At 42.2% G+C, this 25,853-nt stretch overlaps 2 protein-coding genes across 2 annotated transcripts; one reads left to right on the plus strand and one right to left on the minus strand.

Moving 5' to 3' along the window:
- The first annotated feature begins 15,942 nt into the window (after positions 1-15,942).
- On the plus strand, positions 15,943-17,126 carry LOC109735526 (BTB/POZ and MATH domain-containing protein 1-like). The gene is made up of 3 exons (XM_073509677.1): positions 15,943-16,296; positions 16,339-16,662; positions 16,749-17,126. The coding sequence occupies exons 1-3, from the start codon at positions 16,126-16,128 to the stop codon at positions 17,124-17,126; spliced, it is 873 nt and encodes a 290-aa protein (XP_073365778.1). The 5' UTR covers positions 15,943-16,125.
- A 1,438-nt stretch (positions 17,127-18,564) lies between these two features.
- Positions 18,565-21,650, minus strand: LOC109735534 (methylthioribose kinase 1). The gene is made up of 6 exons (XM_045233423.2): positions 21,303-21,650; positions 20,897-21,206; positions 20,637-20,811; positions 20,356-20,557; positions 19,573-19,787; positions 18,565-19,078 (listed from the first exon to the last, which is right to left on the minus strand). Exons 1-6 carry the CDS (start codon positions 21,498-21,500, stop codon positions 18,904-18,906), a joined length of 1,275 nt encoding a protein of 424 aa, XP_045089358.1. The 5' UTR covers positions 21,501-21,650; the 3' UTR covers positions 18,565-18,903.
- Between the last annotated feature and the right edge of the window lie 4,203 nt (positions 21,651-25,853).

Below are 25,853 nucleotides of genomic sequence, written 5' to 3' on the forward strand. Positions count from 1 at the left end.
TATCATTGCAGTTAAGTTCTCAGCACGTCGTTTATTTTTGCAGGCTGTGGCTTGCACACATTTATTGTATTTAGGGCCACATATTGCCCTTTTCACAATGAAAGCAGTTCAGTGTGGTCGGGTTGATTTGAAGAGTGCTCCTTATGACACTGTTCTTTTTAAAAGCAGGCCTTCATGGTTGGAGAAAGACTATCGGGAGTTTGGATCTCCAGTATATCAGGAAATAATCCCATTTAGCAAAATACTCCATGAAGTTCATCTTCAAGTTGTTCCTTGGGGCATTGGAACCGCACTTGGAGAGCTTCCTCCATATTTTATTTCTACAGCAGGTTATGTTTATACTGCTTTGCTATTGCCAAGAAGAACATAATGTACCATTGTAATCAACTCATGCTATACTTCATTATTCTTTAAGTTTTTATTCCACGGCTTTGTCGCGAATCACTTAAAATTATGTATAAATGCTTCACCGCGTCCAAACTTACATGAACACATCACATGTGTAATTGAGCGTCAGAAAGAAGTGCATAGTCCTATTAGCAAAAAGCTTCTTGATCGGTTACAAATTAATCAACCATCTATAGCACGCTTTGATCAGTTTTATGGTCCTGCTCAGATGTTAGATCTTGAATGCATTTAAGTTCCATCCATGCCCTCTAAGTCTTTTGTGGGTCTTCCTTTGCTACTTCTATTATGGTTATGTTTAAATGACAATCTTTTTATTCCCATTTTTTGTGATTATGTCTAATAACTATACGATAAGCTGACTTATCTAGCTTATAAGTTTTAGAATCTCGACCTCATAAATGATCATAAAAGATTAGCCTAGGTTAAGGCTAAACAATTCTTGACCTTAGTGTTTTCTTTGGAAGAATTACTGATGTGGACAATCCATGTTTCTAGCATTTTATCGTACCTCTCTAAAATTCCCACTCACAATGGTTAGATGCTATTCTGTTCCTCTCCATTGTCATGACGCAGTTACAATTACAGGTTTAAGCCTCTCTGTCCCTCTCCTGTAATCTAGCAATATGTCAACGCTTAAATGGATTCAGTTCTTGCAGCATATATAGCATTAAAATGCTTGATGTTTTGCCTCTTTGGGTGGCCTTGCTTGATGTTCTCCTCATGTATATAGATTGTTACAATGGAATAGCTTGTCAGACTCTTTGTATGTTTATAAGCTTATCAGTTCATTTTTCAAGATTAGAATGTTATCAATGATGGCCACTTCTAGGTTGTTTATAATGCATTTACAGATCATTGGTGTGTCTGTGTGTGCTTACCCCTTTGATAATCAATATGATGCAGATGCGTCTATCATAGATTTCATTTGACTTTTGATGTGAATACTACATGCTTCAACGACAAAAGGTATCCAGGAGGTTCTTCCCATCAAATCTATTTAAAATTCACTATCCAGTTTTTGCCTATTTAGTTTGTTTGCAGATTATTTTTGGGTGCCTGTGTTGATCTCTTGGCAATTTATCGATAGCCTTGGAAGCTTCAATTAAGTTAATCAGATTAGAAGATTATTACTTAATTAAATTATGAGTTTGCTATTCCCATATGCTTCTTTGGTCATAAAAGTAAGTAATAAATTGGCTGTTTTGTACAGGTTTTATCAATTAATTATTTTCAGGACTAGGAGCTTTTTCATTAACTTATCTGAATTTTGTAGCTCACTAGGTACCTCCTGTAGTTAGGTGTATACAAGTCTTCTGTAGAACCTGACTGTTGACATCTCCTAAAAAATAGGAAGGTTACCAATCGTTCATTACCAATTGTATCAGGACACTTTTATAGAAGATACGGCTTACTGTGCATTCAAACAGTAGCCGCAGAGTTTGGTCTTTCTATTATTTCTCTACACATTGGATTTGGATTTGCCCTGATTTACGTAGAGAAGCCTCCAGCAATACTGAAATTTTTGCTGTTTGTTTTGTTGTTGGTCTATAGACATTTATATTTTGAGAATCATTCTGAAACCAGGGTTCAAAGCACTGAGAAAATATGGTTCTATTTCTGAGTCTTGTGCTAATGCTTCAAAGGGAGATGAAGAAAAAGAATCAGTACTGTTGACCCATTGTATCTACTAGCAGACTAAAAGGTTTGGTTCCTACTCCATTCAATGTCTGTGATTAGCAACATGGAACACATCTTTCACTCATAATTTTCTTTATTACTGTGTTTTGCATAGGAACACCGTAATGCCGAGTAATGTACCGACGTGTTGTGCAACTGCAGTCCTATAATGAATTAAAGTATCAGTTCAAGTTGTTCACCAGGTTGTTCTTCCCCCATCATTCCCCATATTTCCTTTTCATAAATTACATACTGAGTTGTAGGTTGATCAGGTCTATTGCATGAGGCAGAACAAGGATGAGAACATTTTTTAGCTTTTTCATGTGTATGTTCAGCAGCGGGCAATGCTTGAGATAGATTTGGGTGCACAACATATATATAAATATGTTGTTGCTTTTGAATAAACATAGATAAGCTGCGGCAGGGATGAGATATCTGTCCAACTGTCATCCTTCCTTGACTTGGGTTTGTCATTTCTGTCAGTGTCCGCTTCCTTCGTTGGTTGTCACCTGTTTGCACGTTGCTGTAGTTCAGAGATCATAATATATTTTCCAGGGATACAATTGACTATGTCACCCAGTTTGCTAATATAACTATTTACTTCTATCTCATAGAGATTCTTACAAAATATCATGCATACGAGTCCGAGTTTAAGTTGAATATAACCACTGGATTATTCAAATGCAGATTCTTTTGTAACTTAAGAGGTTAGACATAGTTGCATGCACTTTAGCTAAGAGGAGCACAACATTGGAGAGAAAGGAAATGATCAAAGTTGATCTATTTCAGGCACATATTTTGTACTGATTGAAACATATGAGCAAGGTTGTCGCAGTGATGTTCTATATCACAGTTTTCCCATGTAATGTGATTACATATTCCACTTTCTTATTGCAAACATGCTAATATCGTTCTTTCATTCAGACGCCGTCACTAACAATTAATAACAATAAAAATTTATGTTCTAAAAATCCGACTAAACTTTACTATCCTGTTTATTACTGCATTTTATAAACCTTTGTAAGCGTCATGATTTCTTTTGTTAATACAATTTGGTTGTTCCAATTCATATTTATACCGTGTTATGGGCCGGAACGGGATATTGGACAAGGCGAGGTTGTTCCACTTGCTCAATTTCTAAAGACTTGACCTTATCCATCCCCTTCTCCGCTCTGTGCACCAGCATTCTCTCACCCACCCTCTCTCTTACATTCCATCGCCAGTGTTCCTCTGCATCGGAAAGATGACTTCGATTGCAAGGTCTGCTTCATCACCCGCAAGGTCAGCTCCCTCCCCTCTATGCATTGTGCCGGGAGGTCCGTTCTTCAGGTGAATCATCACCAAATCAAGCTGCCTCGCCCACTTCCAGGCAGACCTTGACCAATAGCACGGTATTATTTCAGTTTCCGGTCAATGTTTTTTCCTAGAGGCATGGTCAAAATAGAAAAGTTCTACTTCTGAGTCAAATACAGTAGTGTAGTTATTCTCCGTGACTGAAATTGATATTTGTTTCATTATTAACAAGAATAGATCGGCTGTCTCATGCGGATGACTACCGTGTTGATCTATTAATGGAAATTGCAAAAGTGTCTGATTCATCCTAGCTAATTCAAGTTAACTTGACTACAACAATATATACGTTTATTTACAAGCCCTGCTCCACATGGACAACAATAATAGTGGGTAGGAAGTGTAGTTCATTGAGAATCAGACATCAGTCTGATGGTACTTCATATTTGCTTCTATAACCTGATCTGATAAATGCTATCGTATCAAGTGTAAGAGAATGAAGTTCCTTCTCTGGTTAAACTACCGGTCCCTGTTGCGTGTATGCTTCCTGCTCAACACCTAAATAATCAATTAGTGCATGGTCACACATGTTGATCTCCTATTTACTTGTTGCTTGAGTATTATTTCCATTTTCTAACATTGTCCTTTCTAGAGGAAATTTTACTTCATAAACAAAGGCACATCAATATGTTGTTTGATTGATCCTAGCAATTTAAGCTTACTTTGGAAAGAGGGTGATAGGTAGGTAGTGTTATTGTAGGAGATATGCCCTAGAGGCAATAATAAATGATATTGTTTATCTCCGAGTTCATAATTATGTTTATGTTCCATGCTATAACTGCTATGGTTCTCGAGTCTGCAATAACCACGAGGCTCGGAGGAAGACTCATATGCACGTGTGGAATAATAAACGGTAAAATGTATTCCTAGTCTGGCCTCTAAGACTAGCTCAAGTGTTGCATGATGGTTATGTTTTCCTGATCATGGGCATGTCTATGCCAGCAACCTTGAGGGCATAATGTTAAGAGAACATTTGTGTTGAATCGACCCGGCATGATGTTATGCTATGAGATTCATTCGTCACAAGTTTATTGGTACATAACACAGAGATGGTTAACGTTTGCATGATTCCTTAGACCATGAGAGTATCGAGTTTCTTCATGCTTGCTTCATGAACTTTGGGGTTTGTTAAACGTCATCCGTAAATGGGTGGCTATTACGGCGGCTTACGGGTTCATGGAAAAGTGTGTCAAGTAACTTGATAGCTCAAGATTGGGATTTGCTCCTCCGACGATGGAGAGATATCTCTTGGCCCTCTCGGTGTTACGGTATCCATCATCGTCTGGCCAGACACTTTGTGGGATCACGGGGATGCCGGAACACGATAACGAGAAAAGAGAACAATACCGGTAACGAGGTAACTAGCATAGTGGACAAGTTGTTGATCCACGGGAATGCCAACATGTCTCACCTCGGGTATTTGTAACATATCGCGAAGCAACAGGAATAGCACACGGCAACTGGAGGTTCACTCGAATATTTATTCGTGTGGGTATAGGGGTCAATATGGGTGTCCACGGCTCCGATGTTGATCATTGATCGGAAGGGGTTCCGGGTCATGTCTATACTTCACCGAACCTATAGGGTCACACGCTTAAGGGTCATCTATCTGCTGAATACTAGACAGGGAGTCTGAGAGAAAATCACCGAAAAAGTTTCGGACACCGAAAAGTTTCGGACAGCGGAATCGTACCGCAGAGAGAGGTCATCGGATAAGTTTCGATGATACCGAAAAGTTGTTTCGGGATACACCATTAAGTAAAATTGGTTTCGGCACATGCCTGATAATTCTTGGAGGATGCCAGAATCATTCTGGAAGCTTTTTGGAATTTTCTGAGATAAAAACCGGAAATGTTCCGGAGCTGCCGGAGCCACTTCAGATGCGTTTCGCAGATGAAAATCACTAAACCGGAATTGTTTCGGAACGCGTTGAAAATCATTTTAGTGGGTACTGGAAATGTTCTTAGCCCACATAAATATTTTCAGTTCGATCAGACGCTGAAAAATGTCGTCGTGAATAGTGAAAATCAGCTTTATGGTTACTTTATGGAAAGCCACCTTTTGGGGCTTTGCTCCAAAAGATCTTGGGGATGACATGGATGGATAGGAGCCATTTTTTGGGCCCCTCATGGGGGTGTGGCCGGCCACATGGGGTATCCCCCCTTGGGGACCCTCTTGTTCCTTGGTTTCACTCCTAGGTCCTTGTGGAAGGACTTCATTCATGTGCATTTTGGGTTTTTTGTGAAACTACCCTACCCCCTTGGGATTTCCTATAAATAGAGGTGGAGGGGCAGCCCTCCACACTCATCCCTTGCTCTCATACACATGCCATGCATTATCTGGCTTCTTCTCTCCCTCCCACGAAAAGAGTTTCGTAGAGCCGTAAGGCTGTCTGGGTTCCGGCAGGAACTAGTTCTGGACGGCGAAGCCCTGCCGGATAGATGACACCGTATGTGTGCTACTTTGTAGAGAGATCGTAGTTTCGGTCTTAGTTCGTGAGTGCCTCCCGAAGGGCTGTCCGTGTGACCGTCCGAGTTTCGAAGGTCCTCCCGAAGGGCTGTCCGAGTGACCGTTCGAGTTTCGAAGGTCCTCCCGAAGGGCTGTCCGCGACACCGTCCGGGGGGCTGTTCGACCGCCTCCCGGAGGGCTGTCTGAGGAGCAGATGAGGGTATACATCCTCGCGGTTGGGAGGTTGTAAATCCTAGCTGCGGGGATCTGCACCGCCGATCGTCATCGACTCTACTTCCCGCTGCGCTACGAGTCGGTAACGAAAAAGATCAAACCATGTATGCAGTCTCCATAGTGGTCCTGGGCTGGTGCGTAGGTCGGAATTTTTTTTGTTTTCTGCTGCGTTCCCCTACAGTTATTCCATCAGAAGCATAGAAAAGAATGATTTTAACTTAGATTTACTTCTGTAACCTGATCTGATAAATACAGTAGCATCAAGAACAAGAGAACGAAATTTGTGTTCTGCTACCACTGTGTATACTTTCTAAATATAATCCCACACCTGTTGATGCCCTATTTTCTTGCTGCTTGACAAATAGTACAAGTAGAACATGTTCAAGCTCCTGCTATTCTCTTTAGAAATAGCTACACGACACATATCATTTAGTTACTATGAGCATTGTGTTTCTTGCTAGAAATTATCAAATTAATATACATACATATCCCAACAAAAGTGCTTCTGGACACTATGATGCAGTGTCTTGGCCTTCCAAACGCCATGTACTCAAAACAAAAGGCAAGGACAGTTGGTCTTGATGCAACCATTCAATTCTATCCATCTAAGCACCAACTGGACAACGGACTTCCCAGGAAATCGATATCCATCTATGTGTATGGTAAACTCAAAGAAGCTGAAGATCGACTGGCAACTGAAGCTCTCAGGTACATTGAAGGCTCTTACGGGAAGGTTCTGCAAGACCTCAACTATAACAAACTATAGCTGGTTCAGCAAAAATATAAGTCTCTGGAGCATTAGCAGAAAAAAAGAATAACAGACTATTTTAGCAATAGCTGGTGCAGTACTCTCAGTGGAGATCGCATGGCAGCAAAGGAACTTTACCCTGTAATAGATACCAACCTCATAGTAGGATAAACACCCAAACACAACAATCTGAATCATATTTTGTCACAGATAAGATATACTATCTTAGTGATACAACTACACAATCAGATTATGGTCTACAACAAACAAACAAGTATTATTGGAGCTTGGTCAATGATATCAAAGGAATTTCTGCTTTAGACAATGAAGAGTTGCCTGGACGATGAAGTCATTTTCAATACTGATGGCACATGCAGCGATGACTATCTGATGTTCACCACTTCATAACCACAATAGTCTGTATGATGTATCTCTGGCTATGTACTTGGCTTCATAATAACATTGTAAATAATCTACCATAAACTTCTTAGAACACTAAGTATCTCTCTGTGTTTAAATATTTTAATGTGCAGTGTTTGAATACTTGGTTTGATCTTGCCATTTGCGTCATTGGCGCAACGGGTCATCTAGCATGAACAAACACTACTAGGGAAAAGCTTATAGGCAGACGCTTACTAGTAGCGTGGGTTTATAACCCTCGCTACTGCTACTTACTAGTAGCACGGGTTTTTACCCCTCGCTACTACTAAGTTGATACTAGTAGCGCAGATTTTTAACCTGCGCTACTACTAAGCGGTCTCTATCGTGCCCTCCCGGGACATGCCATAGTAGTAGCGAGGGGTACAAACCCGCGCTACTACTAAGTTGATAGTAGTAGCACGATTTTATACCCCTCGCTACTACTAAGTAAGAGGTAGGTGAAATCCCCATATCCTCGGCCGAATCCCTCCTCTCTCCCTCACTTTCCCCCTCTCTCACTTTCCTCCTCTCTCCCTCGTACTCCAGCGATGGACGCCGCTGGTACACTCTGCTTTCTTCCCCCCTCCCTCTCCGAGATCCCTCCGGTGGGAGGTCGCCGGAGCTCCTCACCGCCGCCAAGATGCGGAAGCGCGACCTCGGCATCCTCCTCCTCGCCGCCTTCGTCGTCATATTCTCGCTCCAGGTCAGCCCTCCTCCTCCCCCCCTCTCCGATTCGATCCGGAACCCTAGCTGACCCATCCCCCTCCTCCACCGACAGCACGAGGGTGACTTCTCGTTCCAGGAGGCGTGGTACCACCTGTCGGACGACGGGTTCCCGATCAAGCACGACGTGGACCGCCTCCCGCCGCTGCTCTTCGCTGACCTCAACGGCTACGGCCGCCGCGAGGTGCTGTTCCCCACGCACGACGCCAAGATCCAGGTCCTCCAGCTCCCGGCCCATGCCGGGCTGGCCTCCGCGGCCGCCCTCGAAGGCTTCCACGAGGCGCGCGTCATGGCCAAGATCTCCCTGCTCCGGGCCAACGTGCGCGTCGCCGCCGGCCGCCGCCCCGTCGCCATGGCCGTCGGCGCCGTCGACCGAACCATTGACACCATTGACAGCACGCACGGGGTCGAGATTCTTTTTTGGTTTTTCAAATTAATAGTAGTAGCGTGGGTCACAGACACGCCCTACAGATAGTTAGTAGTAGCGCATGTCGAACCCGCGCTACTACTAACACACGTACTAGTAGCGCGGGATGCACCGCGCTACTACTAGTAGTTAGCTGTAGCGCCGTAGTAGTAGCGCAGGCACCCGCGCGCTACTACTAGTAGTTAGCTGTAGCGACGTAGTAGTAGCGCAGGCACCCGCGCTACTACTAGCTTTTAACCCGCGCTACTACTAGGCTTTTTCCTAGTAGTGAAAGGGCAAGCATATGCTTTTGTCTTCAATTGCACTTCCAAGGGACTGCGCCTGATCGTCTACTCAATATAAGCAAACTGCAAAAGCCCCTTGTTATATAACTTAATATTAGTATAAATGCCTACCAAGACTTCTGTGTTTATCCTCCTTTTGGATCTTATGTAATCCCCTAAGACCATCCTATGCATTTAGCTATCGGTTATTTGCTGCTTAGGCTGCTGTGTGGTATGCTTTTGTAACAACCATGATAAAAGAAATATATGCTTTTGTCTTCAAATGCACGTCCAAAAGCCTCTGCATGATTGTCTATCCAATCTAAACAGATCACAAGAATCCTTTCGTACATGACTTAGTGCATCATTTTTTATCTCATGTAAAACGAACCATGACAATCGTGTGCGTATGACTATCGCTTGCTTGCTGCATATAGTATCATGATCTATGCTTTTCGAACAACAATATGTTAATGCACACTTTTCCAATACTTGGCTTATACTCAGCCTTTGCGTCATTGGCGCAACGGGTCATCTAGTTTAGTTAGAAACCGAAACAATGCTCACATATGAAATAATGCTCATGTACGTCTTATTGTTTGAAATATGCAGGTTGGTGTGGCTTCTCGATGATTACTATAACGTTGAACACCGGGCCTACTTGATGGTGGAGAAGAAGATGGTAATAAGCATACTAGTTGGTAGTTCATAAGTTGTGTTTAGTTCAAATGGATATCCCGTAATACTCTCATTTTTTATGTTTGCAGAACCTTTTACCCGTGAAGGTTCAGTCTCACGGGGCCTCGTCAAGTGCCATGCCGTACGATGAGCGATACACACCATACATGAAGATGACATGATTCCTCCCGTTCATCTAGCTTGTCAGTCGGTCGACGCCAAACCTGAACGCTGCAGGAATCACCTAACTTGTGGATCGGTAGAGGCCGGAGACGCACGGTTTCCACCTCCAGGCCGGGGAGATGACCATGACACTTCAGGATGTTTCTATGATCCTTGCACTTCCTATCGAGGGGAAGCCTCTGTGTATGAGCACCGATTCTGAGGGGTGGCGCCAGCAGATGAAGACCCTTATTGGTATGGCTCATGTAGAGTCTGAAGACAACAGTAAAGATAGAGTCCCAGTAGGCGCTCCTTACATGTGGATCGTAGCGAACTTTGCGCATTGCCCTGAGGACACTAATGATGATGTGATCCAGACGTATGATCGCGTGTACATGTGGTATGTTATCTCTAAGACTCACTTTGCTGGCGATGGTGGCAGGACCGCTCCATGGATGTGGATCAAGGTGTTGATTGTCTTCGGCAACAAATTTAGCTGGGGTTCGGCGGCACTGGCCTACTTGTACCTGCAGGTAATCAATTGTTTATTTTTACTTTATTATTTGTACATTACCAATGCAAACTTGCCCTTAACTACCATGTTTGCCTTTACGTGCAGTTGAACGATGCTTGTTGTAGGTTCTCATGCATCGCATTTTTTGATTTTTCATGCATGTCATGCATAATGCGAACTTGTGTTTAAGCAATTACCCCCGCTATCATGGGAAACTTACATTTTGTGTGCGTTTTTTTTTATTTTGATCTACATCATGGCAAATTTTCTACAAGTTATGTCTCTCTACATTTTTGCATCAATTTTTACTAATGAAGAATATTTTCTTGGTAATGTAATAAATGTTGACATTTTTTGTATATAATATGTCAATTAAATTTTCTACACTACATGGTAATACTCACTTCATATGTCATACAATAAAAGAAATTTGTATATATTTTTTGTTTTTGCATAGTTTCTGACATTTTTTATTTTTTTACAAAGGGAATTGTGTTGGGCCAGAAAGCCTAGCTAAAGGGCCTGCATGGTGTGGTGTTCAGGCGAGGTGTTTTGCGAAATCACTAATTGAGGAGTACTCATTGCAAGGATCACTCCCACCTTCCCACGTTGCGACAAGTGGCGCGCTGCATGTGCGCCACTTGTCACCACCTGGGAGTTTTCCTTTTTTTTCATAGATCTGTTTATTCAAAACGTTTTATCTCTTAAACCGTGCGTCCAAATCTCGAACCGTTTTCACCGTTGGATTCCTCGCGTCAAGATCTTCAAAACTAGATCCCATGTTGATAGATTTTGACGAACTTTTTTTCAGAAAAAAAGGACAAAAAAACCGAACCGGGAGCACGGTATTTTCCCTTTTCAAAAGAGGCACGCCCGTGCCTCTCGCAAAATCACAACCGTGCCTCTCACGAAATTAAAACCGTGCCTTTCGCAGTAGAAAAAAAACAGTACGCGTTTTTTTTCGTTTCCGAGGAGGCACGGCCGTGCCTCTCGCGAAAGCACAACCATGCCTCTCGCAGAAGCAAAACCGTGCCTCTCGCGGAAGAAAGAAAAACAAAAAACGCGTTTTTTTCTTTTCCGAGAGGCACAGCCGTGCCTCTCGCGAAAGCACAACCGCGCCTCTCGCGGAAGCAAAACCGTTTCTCTCGCGGAAGAAAAAAAGTAGAAAACACGTTTTTTTCGTTTCCGAGAGGCACGGCGAAAGCACAACTGTGCCTCTCGCGGAAGGAAAAAAAATAGAAAACGCGTTTTTTTCGTTTCCGAGAGGCACGGCCGTGCCTCTCGTTGAAGAAAAACCGTGACTCTCGCAAAAGAAAAAAACGTGTTTATTCGCGCAAAAAAAAGACAGATGGAAAACTGAAACGTCGAAAAAAACCAAAAAAACCCGTTTAAAAAGCCGAAAACGCGTATGAAAAAATTAAAAAAAGAAAATCCGGAGGGAGTGTACAGAGCACGACACATCGCGGGCGGCTGAGAACGCGCCAAGTAGCGCTGATCGCGTGGGGTGTTTCCCCGAGAGTCCCTGTGTGCCGCGCATGTCCGTCAAAAGGAGCCAGCTTGCTGAGGCCAGAACGCTTGGGCCGGCCCACTATGCTCCCAATTATCTTCTTTTATTTTTTTACGTTGAAGTATAGAGCCGATACTGTAGCAACCGGCACTGTAGCATCCAGTTCACAATAGCTCTCGCTATTTGCTCGGTTCTTATATAAGAAATTTTGAAAATGCGAATATATACAATGCCAATTTTGAAATACACTTTAAATATATTGTAATGTACTTTGAACAATTCTTGAATACGCATTGAACATTTTTGTAAGGTACGTTACAATTCGTGAATACACATTGAAACATTTAGTGTAATATATGCTGAACAAAAATGAAATACGTAATGAAAATTTTTAGTATTTTGTTGAACAAATTTGTAGCAAGCGGAGAGGGCCATGGCGACCCCCATTTGGCCCAAAGGCTCACTAAATATATATTTTGAGAATAATGCCATGAAAAAAATAGAATGTAAAAAATGCCACAAAAGATGACGTGTTCCTAGTCATCACCCGAAAAAACTTGTGTGCAAAAAAATGGCAGAAAAAAATGCCACCTCTCAATATTAAAAATGGCATCTTCTCAAAGATAATAATAATAAATCCATCCTCAAAATAATTGAAATACCCATCCTATTATAAAATAAAAAATGTCATGCTCTTATAAATTAAAATTTCACACTCTTATAAATAAAACGGTCATCCTCCAATGATAAAAATTCCATCCTCTTATGTTCTAATAAAAGTTTCGTTCTATCATAATAAAAATGCCATCCTCTTAAATAATAAAAATGTCATCCTCATAATAATAAAATGCCATCCTGCTATAAAATCAAAAGAAAACATGCTCATACAAAATAAAACTACCATCCTCTAATAATAAAAATGTCATCCTCTTATATTCTTATAATTAAATACAATCTTCTTATAATAAGATATGTCATTCTCTTCTAGTAAAACTGCTCTGTGAGAAAATAAAAAAATGTTTTCTTGGTTGAATTAAAAAATAAAAATGCTACAAAAATGCCACGTTATATATAAAATCTTTTTTTACCATGAATGCTCATGAACTATATCTCTAGCCCATTGGCTAAAAGCCCGCTCTAGACTTCCCTCGCGCGTTGGTTACCCTTTTTGGAAAAGAAAAAGGCAAAATCGAGTGGTTGCCAGGAATCGGCAGGCAATGAATGTCTCTAGCCATCTGAGGTGGCATTGGCCCTGCGTCGAGATCCGTGCGACTACGATTGGGACGTTCGATGGGGACCTAGGGTTGGCCTCCCGGGGAACACGGATCAGATAACATTTCTGATCTTTTTAGGGAAGGAAAATCATCAGTTTGCCAATCATTCGCTTCGCCAAGGCCCAAGTGGTAGAGCACTATCGCCGCCAGTTCAGTCATAGAGCAGAGAGGAGAGCAGAGGTCGCTGACAAAACCCCTATTTGTGGCCGCCGCCCTAATTTTCCCTCCGCACAAGCACTGACTATGTTCCGTCTGCCGCGGACACGATGGATGAGTCGCCGCAACTCCAAAGTGATTCGGCAACATCAGGCAATGCCGGCTCTGGGCATGCCCAAGTGTTGTTTGACGGAATTCCCAAACAAGACCCGGTACAATCTTTGCCCCTATGACATTTACATTCGTTGATTCATTTGTTGCACATACCATTCTATCAAACTTGTAGGACAATAGTTTAACCGCGATGCATATTGTAGGACCAAATAAAGCTTAACATAATAAATGATGGTCAAGAGCCTTTGCAATTTGACATTGGGATACCGATTTCTCGTTGTTAGAAGTTGGGCAAACATCACACACTAAAAGAAGAAGGTAGTGAAGCCAAGAGGTTCGGCATTCACACAATTTGAAGATGTCTTGTTGGTTGAAAGTTGGTTGAATACTAGCATAGATCTGGTATGTGGAACGGAGCAAAAAGGCGTCAAATATTCGGAAAAAAAGTTCACAAACTTTATCATGAGCAAAAACACTATGTGGTGCCACATTAAATCATTAGTGATCGCGGCGCATGCTCTCTCTAACATAAATGGTCCACCATCCAAGATAACATTAGCAAGTTTGTTGGTTTTCTCAAATAAGTCCTTGGCAAGAACCAAAGCGGTATTGGAGTACAATCCCATGCAACTTTGGTGGCGGCTCTGTACAATTAAGTCAGGAAGAAGCCAGTCAAAAGGCTCAATTGTTGGATGAAATTGCACGGGAAACCAAAGTGGCAAACCGTCATTGAGGACATTGAAAGCGACACCAAGAAGATGACGAAAAATGATGAGTCTAACTCCAACCAATCAATTGGATTGGATGGCGAAGACGAAAAAAATAGTAGAACAGACATACAAGCCTCTGTGCCAAAGATAAATCATTGGGTGATGGAAAACAAGTGAGAGAAGGCCAAGGCCGACTTCTTTGCAACTCTCTCACTATGGGATTTGAGTGGCTGCCTCTCTCTAGTAGCTTCTGAGTGAGCACGCCTAGGCCGACTTTGTAGCAGCCCATCCTCAGTTCAGCTGTAGAGCAGAGCAGAGGTCTAGCCCAGCCGTAGAGCAGAGGAGAGCAGAGGTCACTACCAAAAGGGACCGACTAGTAGTCAATCGGCTGAAACTACAATTTGGGTCAGTCATTTTTATTTTCCAGCGTTGCTCTTGCATGCGAGAACTGCAGATAAGGTAATTAAGCCATGTCGTACATGCCTAGCATGTGACGAAAAGTGATATCTTATTCTTCAGCGTTGCTCTTGCATGTCTTACTGCATGGGCCCCTTCTAGCATGCATGAAAGGAAAGAATCAAAAGCGTGCAATTTTTGTGTGTGGCAAAAGCATGCAATTACATGCGAAACTATCATGTCTACATGAACATAGTGTGGGATTAAAAACGAAGAAATTTTAATTTAGATTAGAAATCAAAAACTTGTGTTGGTGTCACCTTAAAATAAATGAACACAAACAATAATAAAAATAAAATAAAAATTGAAGTTTACTAAGAAAAAAATAAATTAGTGGCATTGATATTATCATTGAATAAGAAATAAAATAAAATAAAATAAATAATGACAAATTTTGCACATAATTTATGCGGAAATTGCGCCTTCTATAAAAATGCAAGAACAAGCATATAATTGTGGATTTTAAAAAACATCCTAATAAGTAATGAATTAGTATGTTACGTTTTTTATAATATGCATGAATAAACATATAATGGTGGAATTATATTGCTATTAGCCTGAGAGAAAATAAAATGAAATGAAAGCTAAAACTAAATCAAAATAATGAAGTTTTCTAGGGAAGAATGAAACACTTTAAGAAGGCAAAAAATGAAAAAAAAACACACAACTTTGCACTGAAATTACACTTTTTGTAATATGCAACGAATTGTACAATACAGGCAATCTACTATAATTTAAAACATGCTGTATACTACTTGTTTGTATACTGACACATATTAAAATAAAGAACAACATTTTTTAAGAAAGAATGAATTAGTGACATTGGTATTATCCTTTAAGGAGAAAGAAAGTGAAAAAAAATGATAAAGTTGCACACAGTTTACACAGAAATTGCACCTTTTTATTATATGCAACAATAAACATACAATAGTGTAAGTTTCATAAAAAGACGAAGTTTTAAAGAAGGAATGAATTGGGGGCATTTGTATTGCCATTAAAGTAGAAATACAATTAAATAAAACTAAAAATAAAAAAATAAAGTTTTCAAAGAAATATTAAATTTGTCGCATTGGTATTACCCTTAAGAACAAAGCAAAAAAAAAAAAAACTTGCACACACCTTTGCACTGAAATTGCACTTTTTGTAATATACAAGGAATACACATACAATAGTTGCAACTTTCGCAATCTAGTATAATCTACACATGTATTTGTATATTACTTGCTTGCATATGTATACACCCAAATAATAATAAAAATGTCATTTCTAACAAATAATGAATTAGTGGCATTAGTATTACCCTTAAGGAAGAAAGAAAATGGAACAAGAACTTTCAGACAATTAGCACAAAAATTGCACTTTTCATAATGAGTAAGAACAAACATATAATAGTAAATTTTTCACACCATAGTATATTTTGCAGACATCGTATTTACGTCTGTACATGTACACACATTCAACATCCGAAAATACACATAAAGTAAAAAAGAAAATTTGACAAAAATAATGAAAAAAACAAAAACAAACATGAACATGAAAACAGAAGCAAAAACAAGGGGAAAACGCGTGCACACACACACTGCACACACATTAAAATTGGCATGCATTCCATCCATGCATGTGCGTGCAAGAGTCAGCAACAGAGATCTGCATGCATGAAGGTTGGGTCATGCACTCAATAAGGTAAGGGGAAATCGACTGAACAAATAATTGGGTCAGTCAAATCCATGGAGCCCTCCCATACGTATCACAAAGCACTTGAATCAACGGCCACAAAATTGACTGACCGAAATTGAAAAAACCAGTCGCCTATTCGCCGCCGCCGCCCCAATTTCCCCTCCACACAAGCACCGGAAATGGCGGCACCACAGAGTCCGAGTACAACGACTACAAGGTCGGCGTGCATCCCGAATACGGCGCGCAGCACGCACGTGTTCACGGTCGCCGGCTACAGGCTGCACAAGGGCATCGGCGTCGGCAACTTCATCCGGCCGATCTGCCACATTGGACGTCCGCGGCTACGACTGGTGCATCCGCTACTACCCCGACGGATTCAGTTCTGAATACAGGACTACGTTTCAGTCTTCGTCGAGCTCCAGACAAAGAAATCCATGGTGAGGGCGCTCTACGACCTTAGGCTGACCAACTGGGCCACCGGTCTGTCGTCACTCATCTTCTCCCGGCAATCGTCCTTTCCGGCGTTCGACTCCCGCCGCTCATTCAGGAAGAACAACCACCATGTCAAGGGGCAATCCCTGTTCATGAAGAGGGACCTCCTGGAGGCATCCCCGTACCTGAAAGATGACTGCATCGTCATCGAGTGCGATGTGACTGTTCTCCTCAAGGAAATACCGACCGTGGCGACCGCCACCACCAAGACGCCTGAGATCCAGGTGCCGCCGTCTGACCTGTCAAATAATCTTGCAAACGAGCGGACTTGGTGATCAATGTCAGTGGGGAGACCTTCCACGCACACAAGATCGTGCTCGCGATGCGGTCTCCGGTGATCGACGCGGAGCTCTACGGGCCAATGGCAGTGTGGGACAAGGAGAAGCAGTGCGTACAGATTGTGGACATGCAGCCCGCCGTCTTCGGAGCATTTCTTCACTTCATATACACAGATTCATTGCCTGCCATGGATGACCTCCTTGACAGCCATGACAAGAGGGAGGTGATCAGGCATCTGCTTGTGGCTGCAGACAGGTATGCCATGGACAGGCTCAAGCTGATGTGTGAGGCCATCCTCTGCAAGGGTCTAGACGCCGAGAGTGTGGCGGCCACGTTAGCTCTAGCTGATCAGCATGGTTCCAGCAAGCTGAGAGACGCTTGCATGGAGTATATCAAGCTCTTCACCTAGAACAGAGGAAATGTCTGATCGCCTGACTAGAGAGCATGTATTGCTGTCCTTATATATAGCTTATATATGTATGTATTTATGTGATACGCACTGCTGTCCTTTAGATCATGCTGCCTTGTCCTGAAGTCCACACATATTTGGGAGGAGATGAGTAAGTTCATCAGAATTTATGTTGGCTAGACCTATAGTATTATGTATGAATCCATGCCAGCTTCCCATGAATTTGCTGATAATTATATATGTTGGCTAGACCTATATGTGAATCCATCCTAGCTTCTTGTGAATGTGCTGATATTTATCCTTATCTTCTTTCCTTTTTGTGCTCTTCTTTTTATTAGTCCAGTAAATCTGCAATTTAGGCAGGCTAACATCAATGGGCTACAGGCCATAACCATGTACATTGGTACTGTAGGCAAACAACTATGGAATGTTAGTCTATTGATAGTGCTAATTATACACTATCGTAAGTAAACATAACATCTGTTACAGTGCCCAAGGTAGATTATGCCTAGCAGGTTGATCTTCAGTGTATATATCTCCTCGTGAGTTTGGGCGTATTTGCCAGAGTTTTGTTCCTTCGGAGTTTTGGGACCTTTGGAGGATACTTCTGGTTCCTACTCAGTGACATGTTACATTTGATGTCATAAGTCATTCTATTTCAGAAGTTAGACACGCATTTCAATTGCAACAGGAACCAAACTGTTTCACACTAACGAATTTCTGTTGAATTACAAACATGCCTGTTTGTACCTCTGATTTGAAATACCAAACATGCCTGTTTCTCCTCTAAATCTAAATTGCAAACACGCTTGTTTTCGGCTGCTAAGGTATGTACACCTGGTGCCCGAGTCGTGCCCAAGTTTTGTTCATGATTCGATGGGGGAAACATATATGTGATGTGATCTCATCCTGTTGGCCGACCGATTTGCGGTGTTTCGGCATTCTGGAGGTTCCCATAACCGCTGTAATTCTCTGCTCAATTTACCCTGCAGAAATGACCGCTTACTGTTGAGTCTTTAAGAATACTGTAGCCACTTGCAGTCTCTCTTCAGCAGTATATATGTGTTGATCCACAGCAGCCTGCGTTACTGCTGAAAACTGGCTAGTGTTACTTGCCGAGACTGCAATCTGCTTGCTTCACACTTATTTCCGGACAGTAAATAATCACTTATTTTCACACTTATATATGTATGTATGTGATATGCACTGCTGTCTTTCAGGTCATGTTGCCTTGTCCTGAAGTCTTCACATATATTTGGGAGGAGATTAGTATGTTCATCAGAATTTATGTTGGCTAGACCTACCTATATCTATATGTGAATCCATGCTAGCTTGTTCTGAATGTGCTGATATTTATCCCATGTCTTTGATTTACTCAAATGAATCTGTAATTTAGCCAGGCTAACATCAACCAACAGGTGTTACAGTACAAACAATCTGCTTGGCAAAACCTACCAGATATGGTTTTATTGGTGGCGACCACGCCTGTATCTATGGATAATTGTACAACGTTGAGATACATTGTACACTCTGTTATTCAACTCACAGCTATGCTGCAAGGCAACCTGCCTTACACTAGAAATACACACAGGATGTTCTCGACCCAAGTATAGGCATCTCTGAAGGCAGCCCACTACACAGTACACATAAGCCACACTGATCCAAGGATGGTTTACAAAGAGCAGCACATCTCGATACTCGAGCGTCGGTACTCAATCCTGATAACGATCAAACAAGGTCTCCTCAACCGGAAACGCTGAACAGACGGCTGGTTTTCTCAGTCATGAGTTACTGACTGGACAAGTGCAATCACTTGCTCAATGCTCTCGAACTGGCGTCGGCCCTTCAGGATTGCCTTGCCACAATCAAGCGCACGGCGCTCACATGATGCTCTCTTGCTGGCATCCTCGATTGAGTCAAAATCCTCGACATGGGCAATTCCAACAATTCTCCTGCACAGGGAAGAGCAAGTATAGGCAACAAAAGTCGAGTGATTTTTTGGTCAGAGTCCAGAATCACAAAATCATGCATAAGACACGAGAATATGTGCAGAGTCTGAAACCAATGTCAAATGTGAAGTTTAGTTCTGAACAGGGTACATTTGGTAAGCTATTATGCTTATTTTTTTCACTGCATAGTATTCCTGAAGCACATTTGATCAAATTTTGTTTTGTGCTGCAATCATTGAGGCTGGTCTTCCTGGTCAAATGAGATTTTTAGTCCTCAATAGGGTGCATTTTAAGCTATTTGTGCTTATTTGTCACTGCATAGCATTATGAAAACAGGATGCCATAACAAAACTGAAATCTGAAACCTATGCATTGGACTAGCTTAATACACCTCTGAGTCGTTTCAGTTATAGAGAAGCTTTGATGTATTACCGTAGTCAGGAGTAGATTACATTCAACAAATAACTGATATATTCAGAAATTGAGTGAGTAATTACCTGATCATTTTGGCTGAACCAAATCCAAGACTATCATGAAGTAGACCTGTCATGTACTTCTTCTGTACAACGCTCAAAAGCTCCGGGTTGTTGTATATGGCAGGCAGGTATGCCTCCCCATTCCCATCTTTGTGTTTATTCCAGAGTCCCAAAAATTTCTGCTGGAACAAATTCCACGATTCTTCGATGGTCTTCAATATCCATTGCTTATAAGCCTGCAAAAGGTGGGCAGTCAAAGTGCTTATTTCATTACTGGGACAACAAGAAAAATATCTTCCAAGGATGTGTTTTATCATGAACTGACACTTCTGCAACTGCCATGAAGAGATGCCAGAGCTACTTATGGACTTACAATAAGGCAGGTTATTCTAAACAAGGCAATTATTTGAGGTGCTATACTCTTTCAGCCAACCACCCTCCTCTATATGACAGCCACAGCATCTTCATCATCCTACGGTATCAATTGTTCATTTTTCTAGTAGAGATGAGCATCATATTTAAGCTGTATATATGCCTTTTTTTTCAAAAAAGACATATTCCAAACATTTATTCTAAAAAAATCTAAATAAATAGTAAATGGTGGATAAGGTAATCAGTAATCACACAGGAGCGCATTAAAGAAACATAGTATTAGAACATAAAAGGCCTACCGCAAAACAGCATGTCATACTCTACTATTCCCTCCGTCCGGAAATACTTGTTGAAGAACTGGATGTATCTAGACGTATTAAAGTAAAAATAGGTGCCAGCAAGGTTAAAAGGCCATAATACTGTGATACATACTTTACGGTCATTTGCTTGATCAGCATGCCCATCCTGTGCAAAGTATGCGAGAATCAGGTTCCCCAAGAAGGCCCCAATGTCGTAACCCATCGGCGCGTAGAAGGCAAACTCCGGATCAATCACTTGAGTGGAATCTGGGGTCACCATGATGGAACCGGTATGGAGATCTCCATGAATCAGAGCCTGCGCTCTCTCAATAAACCTGCAGTCCAAAATTCACATAAGAAACACAACATACGCAGCACCAACCAATCTGCAGAAATTCAGAGCTAGCTGATTACATCGACTTCAATTCAGCAATCTCCAACTTCAGCCCATCGTCCTCTCGAACGGCTTCGGCGTCCTTGTCGAGGAGAGGCGAGTTCCAGCGATTGTATTTGGAGACCATGTATGGGTCCGAGAACACGACCTGCTCCGTGAGCCTGCACATCTCCACGTTCTCGCAGTAGCGAGCAACTGCAATTCACATACGACATGCTATGAATTTCACTTCTTTCCCCCCTTTACAGGCAGAAGAATTCAGCAGAGCAGAGCAGCCGACCTTGCTTCTTGTGCTCGGTGGTGGAGTTGTAGAGGAGGGAGGTGAAGAAGAGGGTCTTGGCCATGTAGTCGGCCATGTGCTCGGCGAGCAGGGGGTACTCGACGCCGGCGATGAGGCCCTTGCGGAGGATGATGTGGGGCGGCTTGATGTAGCGCATCCCGATGAGCGACATGGCGCGGTCGAAGTGGTAGACCTCCGGGACGTGGTCCGGGCAGAGGCGGCCGTGCTCCCGCAGCGCCGAGGCCTCGAAGTAGGCCCGCTCCCTCGTCATCGGCCACGAGTCCCCCACGCAGCGGATGTACGGCAGCGCCTGATCCGATCCGGAGCGCGTCAGTCAGGGGCAGCCGGGGGGGGGGGGGGGGGGGGGGGGGGGGGGGGGGGGGGATGGTAAGGGGGAGGGACGGACCTGCTTGACGACGACGGAGCCGGCGTCGGAGGTGACGATGTAGACGAAGTTGAGGTTGCCGTCGCCGACCTCCTTGACGGCGAGGTCGTCGACGCGGCCGCCGAGGCTGGCGGCCAGCGCCGGGGTCGCCCGGATGTAGGCCACCAGCGACGCCTCGTCCAGCGGGCGGAAGCCCTGCGCCTCGTCGGCGGCTGCCATGGCGAGCTGGCGCGGCGGCGGAGTGGATCGGGACTGAGAGAGTGGGGAATCGCCGGAGGGGCCGGCTGTCGCGAGAACAGAGACGCTGCCGCTCTCTATTAGTAGTGCGTGCTCTGAACCTGGACGGGTATCTGGCAATAGTGACCACTTGCGTTGGGTTGGGATCAGGATTCCCGTTGACTAGAGAGCTCCGAGAGTGAGAGCAACCGCGCCGTGACTATGGGCCATACATTTTCTGATGAAGACCATATGAACTGTCTCTGGTAGTAGAGTAGATTTTTTTTTTTGGAGGATCGAGTAGAATTTTATTTGGGGTAAAGCAACCCAATGCATTTTCTCTCTCAAAGTTTTAGTCCAAATGTACTTCTCTTTGCTCCGCTCCAAGGGATAGAACATGAGCGTCTCAAATTACCTTGTTCTCACTAATTTACAAGTCTTGTGTCACGGGAAAAAGAAAACGAAGAGCTTCTAAGGGCATGAATTCCATTGCTTCATTAATTTTGAGGGGAGAGGAATGGCGCGGTTTGGAGGGTGTTGGTTCAAGGACAACAGAAGCGGAGAAAAGGACAGAATCTTCACGAGATACGCAATGACAATAGAAGTGTTGAAGATCTGGCCGATAGCTTGGTATTTATGCAACGCTAAATGATGTACATTGCGTGGTTGTTTAATATGCTATACCCGTCTCCCCGCGGAGAGACAATCGTCGCAATCTCATTGAAAGAGGCCGGCGATGCATTAAGAGTAGCAAGTTGGATGGCACCACTAACGTAGCAAGGGAAGAAGGCAATTCCTTCTTTTTCTTTGTTTTTCTCCAATATCTCAAAGCTCACAAGTACATTGAACAGAAGAGGGAAATAAATGTAGCCCCGACATTAAACAATGGAAAGGACAATCTCTCTCGATCCAGAGGCAAGTTCCTCAAAACCAATGTATATATAGGATGGAGGTGTCATTCTGGAAGTGTGAGTTTAGCATTCATTCATGTAGTATGTTTTTTGTGTGGTCACTGAAAGACTGTGAATGTAAACTACAGTCTACAAGTCTACAGTCTAAAGCTAACAAATGTTATATGTGTTTGGCGTTGGTTGTGACGTAGCGAGAAATGCATGTGAAAAATGCGATGAAACACACGTAGTCATAGAACTCGAATCACAATTCAGTTTCCAACCATCAACACTTGCTAAGTCTATTGGAATGTCAATTATTTTATTTAAAATTTGAGGGGGGAAAAGACTGGCAACTGTCTTAACAAACATGAAGGGATGTTAACCAAATCAGAAAGAGAACTCCCCCGTCTTAAGAAATCCTCTATAACACTATGCTTCCTAGTTTTAAAGAACCTATATTCAATTGAGGTCTCCAATTGAAGTTGAGTCACCCGATTTTAATCGGGTCAACAATTTCGCAAAGCCCTCTCATTCAATATTTTTAAACTATAAACTATGCTTCCTAGTTTTAAAGAACCTATATTCAATTGAGGTCTCCAATTGGAGTTGAGTCACCTGATTTTAACCGGGTCAACAATTTTGCAAAGCCCTCTCATTCAATATTTTTAAACTATAAACTGTGCTTCCTTGTTTTAAAGAACCTATATTCAATTGAGATCTCCAATCAGAGTTGAGTCACCCTATTTTAACCGGGTCAACAATTTCGCAAAGCCCTCTCATTCAATATTTTTAAACTATAAACTATGCTTCCTAGTTTTTAAGACCTCACAATTAGTTCGGGTCTTTAATTTAGAATTTGGTCACCCTATTTTGACCAGGTCAATGATTTCTCTAAGCTCTCTCTTTTATACTATACACTATGTTTCCAAATTTTCAAGGCCTCATAATTAACCGAGGTCTTCAAGTTAGAATTTGGTAACTCGATTTTGACTGGGTCAACAATTTCTCAAGGAGCTCTCCCATTTGATTATTTTAATTCATCATGTTCCTGAATTTTGAAACTCTTTCATTCAATTGAGGTATTCAATTTTAAATTTGAGTATTAAATTAAATATCTTGAATAAAAAAGGAAACTAGCACATTAATCATAATCTTCAAAAGTAATCTCAAAGTGATGCCCTGCCAGAACGAGCTGAACTTAATCAAAAGGACAAGATCCATAAAATAAAACATGCATCGCTTATTTTTGTCCATCAGGTCAAATATCACGAACACCACCTGCAAACATCAATGTAGAATTGGACTGAGGGACTGAGGAGTCGCCGGGGACGCTGGGGTTTACGGTGTCGCGGAGGGTGTGTGCGTGGGAGAACAAAGACGCTGCCGCTCTGTATTAATAGTGTGTTTACTGTACCTGGATGGGTATCTGACAATAGTGACCACTTGCGTTGGATTGGGATCAGGATTCCCATTGACTAGGAGAGCTCTGAGAGCAATCGCACCGTGACTCTGGGCCATACATTTTTCTGATGAAGAACATATGAACTGTCTCTAGTAGTACTAGTAGAATTTTGTTTGGGGTAAAGCAACCCAATACATTTTCTCTCTGAAAGTTGTAGTCCAAATGTACTTCTGTTTGCTCCGCTCCAGGGATAGAACATGAGCGCCTCAAATTTCCCTTTGTCACTAATTTACAAATCTTATGCCACGCAAGAAAGAAAATGAAGAGCTTCTGAGGGCATGAATTCCATTGTTCCATTAATTTTGAGAGATGCACAATGATGCTGATTGGAGGGTGTTGGGTTAAGAACAGCAGAATCGGAGAAATTGGGTGAATCTTCACGAGATACGCAATAACGATAGCGGCAATGAGGATCTGGCGGATTGCTTGGTAGCTAGGCAATGCAAAACGTTGTACTTCGTAGGGTTCTCTAGTATGCTATTCTCATCTTCCAACGGAGAGACAATCGTCACAATCTCATGGAAAGGCTTCGGCGATGTAGCACAAGTAACGAGTTGGTTGTCACGGCTAACGAAATATGAAAAGAAGGCAAATCCTTCTTTTTCTTTGTTTTCCTCCAATGTCTCAAAGCTCACCAGTATATTGAACAAAAGAGGGAAATATATGTAAGTGCGACATTGCACAATGGCAAGGACTATCTCTCTCGATCTACATGTAATGCAAGTTCCTCAAAACATACATATATATAGGATAGGGGTGTCATTCTAGAAGTGTGAGTTTAGCATTCATTCATGTAGTATGTTCTTTGGTGGTCACTGAAAAAACATGAATATAAACTACAGTTGAAAACTAACAAATGTCATATGTGTTTGGTGTTAGTTGTGATATAGCAAGAAATGCATGTGAAAATGCGTGATGGAACACATGCAGTCATAAAACTTGAATCACACTTCAATCAAACCTTTACTAAGTCTATCAGTACTCGTGCAGTGCCGATTATTCTATTTAAAATTTGAGAAAAAATGATTAGCAACTTTCTTAAGAAATGTAGACAAATTCAGAGGAGGAGGGGGAGGGGATACTGCCATATGCTGGGAATTTTGGCTGGTCTCATGCCATAGATAAATCTCACTGAGCGTATGAAATGAAATTCACTTCATAACCGAGACATGGAAACTAAAAGCATCCAATAGCTAGGTGTATTGTGCTAGCTGCCTTGAAGAACTCCCACGTCTACCAAATCAATAAATCTCACTGAACGTATGAAATGAAATTCACTTTATAACCGAGACATGGAAACTAAAAGCATCCAATAGCTAGGTGTATTCTGCTAGCTGCCTTGAAGAACTCCCACATCTACCAAATCAACATGTTACCATCCAAATCACCTTCGGTGGATGAAGAGACCAAGGATATGTTTGGTTGGTGGCCACATGTGCCTCGCCAAAATTTGGCATCCTATGGTATTCTAGACCATGCATGGTCGTTGACAATTTTTTTCCGAGAAACATAGTACAGTTGAGGACGCTCACAACATGCATGCACACTCACTTCTATGAATACACGCACACAAATCCTATCCCTTTGAGCACCTCTGAGAGCCTGAGCCGACAGATCTTGAGATAGACATAGTCGCATAGTCTATTAAAAGTCGCTCACATATCTCACGTGACCGCCACAACTCTTGCCGAAAATTTGGCCAAAAGGAGGCTAAGAAATCTCCAACCAATATCTTTGTATGGTTAATGGTTGGCAAAAACTGGTTGGACATAAGATGGCATGAACCAAACATAAAGTTGAACATAAATCTTGAAACCAAAATATGTATAATTCACTAATGAAACTAAAATACGTATAATTTACTAAGTTGATGGTAGATCAAATCCTAGGCTTTGGCTTCCTTGTACAGTCAGTTCTGGTGCACAGTGTCCATTCGAAGTGATTGAGATTTTGTCTGCGTTCTTGTCTCAGTGGGTTGCAAATTATCGTGGCTTTATCAAG

Source organism: Aegilops tauschii, chromosome 2 (assembly GCF_002575655.3).
Source record: "Aegilops tauschii subsp. strangulata cultivar AL8/78 chromosome 2, Aet v6.0, whole genome shotgun sequence".
NCBI classification, from domain to species: domain Eukaryota; kingdom Viridiplantae; phylum Streptophyta; class Magnoliopsida; order Poales; family Poaceae; genus Aegilops; species Aegilops tauschii.

Coding starts and splice junctions, on each gene's coding strand:
- LOC109735526 (XM_073509677.1), top strand. CDS start 16,126: ATGGCGGCACCACAGAGTCCGAGTACAACGACTACAAGGTCGGCGTGC. Junction 16,297..16,338: donor GACGTCCGCGGCTACGACTG/GTGCATCCGCTA, acceptor TTCTGAATACAG/GACTACGTTTCAGTCTTCGT. Junction 16,663..16,748: donor CCAAGACGCCTGAGATCCAG/GTGCCGCCGTCT, acceptor CACGCACACAAG/ATCGTGCTCGCGATGCGGTC.
- LOC109735534 (XM_045233423.2), bottom strand. CDS start 21,500: ATGGCAGCCGCCGACGAGGCGCAGGGCTTCCGCCCGCTGGACGAGGCG. Junction 20,812..20,896: donor CACCGAGCACAAGAAGCAAG/GTCGGCTGCTCT, acceptor TGTGAATTGCAG/TTGCTCGCTACTGCGAGAAC. Junction 19,788..20,355: donor ATCAAGCAAATGACCGTAAA/GTATGTATCACA, acceptor CACCTTTTGCAG/GCTTATAAGCAATGGATATT.